General features: G+C 42.0%; 1 protein-coding gene across 2 annotated transcripts in view; it reads left to right on the plus strand.

The window, feature by feature from the left end:
- Positions 1-332: 332 nt before the first annotated feature.
- slc17a7b (solute carrier family 17 member 7b) overlaps positions 333-6,681 on the plus strand; it is a 45,464-nt gene continuing 39,115 nt past the window's right edge. For both annotated transcript variants that reach the window (XM_017684576.2, XM_037536713.1), the window contains exon 1: positions 333-485. In XM_017684576.2, the coding sequence (XP_017540065.1) occupies positions 424-485 (62 nt within the window). In that variant the 5' untranslated portion in view covers positions 333-423. The remainder of the gene's footprint in view (positions 486-6,681) is intronic.

A 6,681-nucleotide genomic window follows, 5' to 3' on the forward strand; every position in this document is an offset into this window, starting at 1 on the left:
ACACACAGCATGTGTGTTTCTATATAGGAGTGTGTGTACAGAAGAGTGTGTGTGTGTGTGTGTGTGTGTGTGTGTGTGTGTGTGTGTGTGTGTGTGTATAAAGGTTTAGGGTTAGGTGTTGGTGTAGAATTACTCGGCTACTGTCATACAAAAATCAATAGATATCAATGGAAGTCCTCACTAGTAATGTGAGACTAGACGGTGTGTTTGTATGAGTGAGTGTGTATTGGTGTGTGTGTGTGTGTGTGTGTGTGGGTGGGGGGGATTATCCTGTGAGCGTGTGGGAGAATGGGCAGGGGTTTAAGTCTTTAGGGCGGGGCTCCGTGTCTCTGTGAGTGTGTGTGTGTGCCCTGGGGCTGCAGCCGTATCCGGGAGCAGTGTCAGGCTGGTGAGCGCGCAGCGTCAGGGCTCCAGGCAGAGAGGATGGAGGTGCGGCCGGAGCGGGCGAAGGTAGCGGCGGCTAAAGCGCTCAGGAGACTGCACGGGTAAGACACACTGAGGGCCGAGGGTCCGCACCCCGTGCCCCCAGAGATCAGCACACACTGCATTATGTACCAGCACCACCCGGTGGGGGTAAGGATGTAGTGTGAGAGAGGATGTCTGCGTGTAACTTTGTGAAAGTGTGTGTGAGAGTGTGTTGGTGTGTATGAGTGTGACTGTGTGCAAGTGTGTAACTGACTGTGTGTGTATTTTACGGTACACCTTGACCTTAGGGAGATTAGCTAGAACTCTATTAATAACAGTGAGTGTGTGTGTGTGTGTGTGTGTGTGTGTCTTGTCTTGGTATACTTGTGAGGACTACTTGTTCTCACAGTCGTAGGACAACATGACATTTTTGCCCAAATGAGGACATTTTACGGGTCCTCAGTTGAGCATGTGTAGTTTTTACCACTAATTACTTCTCTAAAATCTAAAAGAGCAGGAAAATGGCCCTTTGGATACGGATTTTGAGCTTAGGGTTAGGTTTAGGTTTGGATGCTGAGAATAAGGCTAGGGTTGGGTTTAGGTGTAGCATTGCTTTGCTACAGTACCACAAAAATCAATACAAACTAATGGAAGTCCTCATAAGCATGAGAAAAGTGTGAGGGATGCACTGTGTCGGTACAGTAGGCCTTTACCTGGTATCAGCTCATTTAACACCATAAAACACGTTTATTGATTCGTTTCATGTTAACCACAGCGAGACACCAGTGTTCCCACACTCAAGCATAACTGAAGCTTAAACACGCTGAGTCATGTGATATTACAGAGGGGCATAAGGATGATATTGTATCGTTATCGTGATAAATTATGTCACAATACATTTTTGAGTATTTTGTAGATATCATCATTGCTTAGTGCATGTTTCATTATAAAGTGACCAAATTAGGCCTGTTGAATGGGTTTAGTGCAGTCTGTAAAGCATTGAATGAACGTCACTGTAGCTGTAATTCTACTGTTATCATTATTGTTATTATAGTATGTTTAATATGTGGGTGATGCATATCGCTGCTGTTGGAACGAAACCTTGTAGCTTTGCTGTATTTTTCAGTTTATGACATAATTTGAAAATTACACCCTTTACTTTGTTTATAAATTTGATAATTCATCATTTTGGCCCATTTAAAAAAAATATCCCAAAATAACCAAAAAGTCTGGTTCCATTGACGTGCATTAAAATTAAAGATGACCGCATACTACAACCATGACTTCTGCTGGAGGCTCCAACTCATGCCTGTGCTGTGCTTCAGAGCATTATTTTATTTTTAAAAACTGTTGACTGTATTTGTTCCACATGACTCCCCGAATAAGGTGACTTTGTTGCCAGTGCAGGCCTAATGTACAGCAAATGTTAAGTAATGAGTGGCTGAAATGTCTTTGTGTCCAGTTCATTGGAGCATTAAACGTTAAACTCATCCAAAAAAAATTACATTAAACTCTGTTGTGTTCTGATCTGACACACTGGCCACAAGCTTAAATGATATAAACAGTTAGCAATATATTACAGTGTGTTAGGCTATGATACAGTTCAATAACATGCAGTAAAATGATTTGTTTCCCTCGTATGTAGTAACGTGCAAATATCTTTACTTTTATTCGGCTGACGCTCTAATCCAGAGCGATTTACAATGTGATCATTTTACACAGGGAGGTGAAGGTGGTGTTAGGAGTCTTGCCCAAGGACCCTTATTGGTATAGTGTAGGGAGCTGTCCCAGGCAGGGCACTGAACCCCAGTCTGCAGCGTAGAAGGCAGAGGTGTTACCCACCACACTAACCAACCACCAAATATCTTGAGCACCTGTGAAAATATGTAAAGCTGTTTAATGGGCAATTGCAGTTTATTTGTTTAAAAAACAATAACAGATGAACAGTCCAGTGTGATTGTTCTGAGTGTGATTGTCCAGTATTTACAGTTACCAATGTCCAGTCTATCTAAACGATCTTTTGATTAAATTAAATCAGGTGCCGCTGACCACAGATTCCCACATTTATGTTTATGTAGTTTAATATAATGCTTTGTAGTGCTTTACTGTGTTTAAGTTCATTTGGGTTTACTGTAATGCCATGCAGCGTTTTTACTGTATTACCACGCTTACTGGAAAAAAAAATAGTTCTAAACGATCTTTAACGATAGGTATCCACATATATGTGTGTTTACTGGGTGTATACGCATAAGCCTGTCATTAGAAGTCAGTATACGCAAGTAGACCTGTAAAAAAGCACAATGGGCTGGACCACTGCAACCTCAAACCTGAAGAATTAGCTACTGTATGAATGTCCAGCCGGTCTTCACACGCTATTCTCTCTCTCTCTCTCTCTCTCTCTCTCTCTCTCTCTCGGGATTTGAGGTAGCCTCTAACAGTATAAATCCCATCCTGAAATAGACCGTCCAGCGTACCTTCTGTCAGCCAATGCAAATCTCTCTCTCCCTCTCTGTCTCTCTCTCTCTGTCTCTCTCTCCCTCCCTCTCTCCCTCTCTCTCTCTCTCTCTCTGTCTCTCTCTCCCTCTCTCTCTCACTCCCTCTCTCTCCCTCCCTCTCTCTCCCTCCCTCTCTCTCTCTCTCTCCCCCCTTCTTAAGTGACTCTGACACATTCAGGCGTGGGATTACTGGCCCCTACGTAAGGTGCTGCTCGTCTTAAACCAGCATTTCCTTCCGCTCAGCATGTGCAGGACACTTAATTCTCTTGTCCAGTGAGCCGACGGGACGTTCCACTCAGTAGCTGTTTGAAAGAGAGTGATAACACCATGTTATTAGTTCCTATTCACACTAAATCACAGATCATATCACTCCTGTCCACGAGAGACCTCACTGGTCACTCCATGTGAGGTGTAGGGAGTGTAATATCCTCCTCATCATCCAATAAGTCTTGCCTTCAAACCTAAAGCAAACCATAGCTATCAGAACTAAGATAGATAAGATAGGGTCGCGGTTAACAATAACATGTTATCTATGTGGACTAAGCGGTTAACGACGACAACGATGATGATGATGATGATGATGATGATGATGATGATATTGTTGAGACCATTATTGTATTACAGGATTGTGCTTGTACTGCGATATCTCTTACCAGGGCTGTTCAGCTGTAAATCTCGGAGCTAATATTGATGCCAGCTAATGTTAGCTGACTTAGTGTATTTTACTATTAATCCGGTAATTCATGTCTAGAAAACCACAAGATTACAGGAGCTTATTCAGACAGAATGGATTATGATGGTAGACATAATAATGATGGAGACAGTGATGATTAGTGGCAGGGATGGTGGTTTTAATGATGGTAATACTAATGGAGATGGTGATGATTATTGATGTTGATGGTATAATTCATGGTAGTAATGATAGAGATGGTGATGATTATTAATGGTGATGATGGTATTAATGATGGTAATAATGATAGAGATGGTGATGATTATTAATGGTGATGATGGTATTAATGATGAGGATAATGATAGAGATGGTGTTGATTATTGGTGGTGATGATGGTATTAATGACGGTGATAATGATAGAGATGGTGATGATTATTGGTGGTGATGATGGTATTAATGATAATGATAATGATAGAGATGGTGATGATTATTGGTGGTGATGATGGTATTAATGATAATGATAGAGATGGTGATGATTATTGATGTTGATGGTATTAATGACGGTGATAATGATAGAGATGGTGATTATTGGTGGTGATGATGGTATTAATGACGGTGATAATGATAGAGATGGTGATTATTGGTGGTGATGATGGTATTAATGACGGTGATAATGATAGAGATGGTGATTATTGGTGGTGATGATGGTATTAATGACGGTGATAATGATAGAGATGGTGATTATTGGTGGTGATGATGGTATTAATGACGGTGATAATGATAGAGATATTGATGATTATTGGTGGTGATGATGGTATTAATGATGGTAATAATGATAGAGATGGTGATATTTATTGGTGGTGATGATGGTATTAATGATGGTAATAATGATAGAGATGGTGATTATTGGTGGTGATGATGGTATTAATGATGGTAATAATGATAGAGATGGTGATTATTGGTGGTGATGATGGTATTAATGATGGTAATAATGATAGAGATGGTGATGATTATTGACCAAAGGTGCCATCTTCTCGTTTACTCCTCTCACTGAGAGCGAGGCACTGACTCTTGTAACATGTAGCTGTCCTACTACATGTCCACTTGATCCGATTCCTAACGACCTACTACAAACCACTGCACCTGCTATCATCCCAGCTATCACACACACCATCAATGCCTCCATAACTACTGGTGTGTTTCCAACTATCTTTAAACAAGCCCAAGTCACACCATTGCTTAAAAAGCCTTCTCACAACCCTGCCCAGGTTGATAACTACAGGCCAGTCTCACTACTACCCTTTCTTTCCAAAACTATAGAAAGAGCAGTTTACAGTCAGGTCTCTGGTTTCCTCTCCCAGAATGACCTCCTGGACCCAAATCAATCAGGTTTTAAAAAAGGGCACTCCACTGAAACGGCTCTTTTATCTGTGATTGAGGCACTAAAAACTGCCAGAGCTACAGGACAGTCCTCAGTACTCATTCTGCTGGACCTCTCAGCCACTTTTGACACAGTCAATCATGAATTTCTCTTGTCTACTCTATCAAACATGGGTATCTCAGACAATGTGCTACTATGGTTCAGATCGTACCTCACTGGGCGCTCATTCAAGGTGTCATGGCATGGAGAGCTCTCCTCAGCCCACTCGCTATCCACTGGGGATCCCCAGGGATCGGTAATGGGACCCCTTCTCTTTTCTATTTACACCACTTCTCTAGGCCGGATTATCCGCTCACATGGCTTCTCGTACCATTACTATGCTGACGACACCCAGCTCTATCTGTCATTCCCGCCTGATGACCCGTCGATCTCTGTGCAGATATCGCAGTGCCTCTCGGTCATATCCGCATGGATGAAGGAACACCACCTTCAACTAAACCTGTCCAAGTCTGAACTTCTGCTTAAACCAGCTAAACAATCCATTCAACACAACTTCACCATAACCATCGACTCACTCTCACTCTCCCCGACGAAGGTTGCTAGGAACCTGGGGGTTATGGTAGATGACCAACTCTCCTTTACGCACCATGTTGCCTCGGTGGCTCGGTCCTGCCACTTTGCGCTGTACAACATCAGACAGATACGGCCGTTTCTAACACAACAAGCCACCCAACTCTTGGTACAATCAGTGGTCATCTCACGCCTCGACTACTGCAACGCCATACTGACGGGCCTCCCGGCCTGTGTTGTAAAACCACTGAAGATGGTTCAGAAGCTGCAGCGCGTCTGGTCTTTAACCAACCAGAACGGGCGCATATCACCCCACTGCTCATTGAGCTCCACTGGTTACCGGTTGCTGCTCGTATCATGATGGTAATAATGATAGAGATGGTGATGATTATTGGTGGTGATGATGGTATTAATGGTGGTAATAATGATAGAGATGGTGATGATTATTGGTGGTGATGATGGTATTAATGGTGGTAATAATGATAGAGATGGTGATGATTATTGGCGGTGATGATGGTATTAATGGTGGTAATAATGATAGAGATGGTGATGATTATTGGCGGTGATGGTATTAATAATGGTAGTTATGATGGAGATGGTGATTATTGGTGGTGATGATGGTGATATTGATGATAAGATTCCTATAGTGTCGTTGCACAGTGTACAACGAAATTGAGCAGCAATCCAATGGCACTTTCTACATACAAAACAATTTACATATAAGGCTAAAATATAGTAATAGTAATAAAGTGCAGATTTAAGGAAAAAAGTATAAAAAATCTTAAATATAAAGAAAAAGGACTATAAAACTATATACTCTAAACAGATGATAGACAACAGACAGGTGAGGTACAGTTGGTTATTGCACATTGCTGGATCTCTTATAGAGTCATGATATTGCACATGTAGTTATATTAAAAATTACTGCACAGAAAGAAAACAGATTATAGATTATAGATTATAGATCACTTGCTTGCGAACAATGAATAATAAATAGGACAGAGGTGGAGTGGAACACTGGACCAGTGTACAGAGTCCTATGAAGTCAGTGCCAGTAAAGAGCTGTAGTGGAGTTCAGTCGGTTCTACTGACCCCAGTGTTCTATAGAAAGTCCCGGTCAGTGGGTCTGGAAGTGTTCAGTTCCCGCACGGCTCTGGGGT

This window comes from Pygocentrus nattereri, chromosome 3 (genome assembly GCF_015220715.1).
Source record: "Pygocentrus nattereri isolate fPygNat1 chromosome 3, fPygNat1.pri, whole genome shotgun sequence".
NCBI lineage: Eukaryota > Metazoa > Chordata > Actinopteri > Characiformes > Serrasalmidae > Pygocentrus > Pygocentrus nattereri.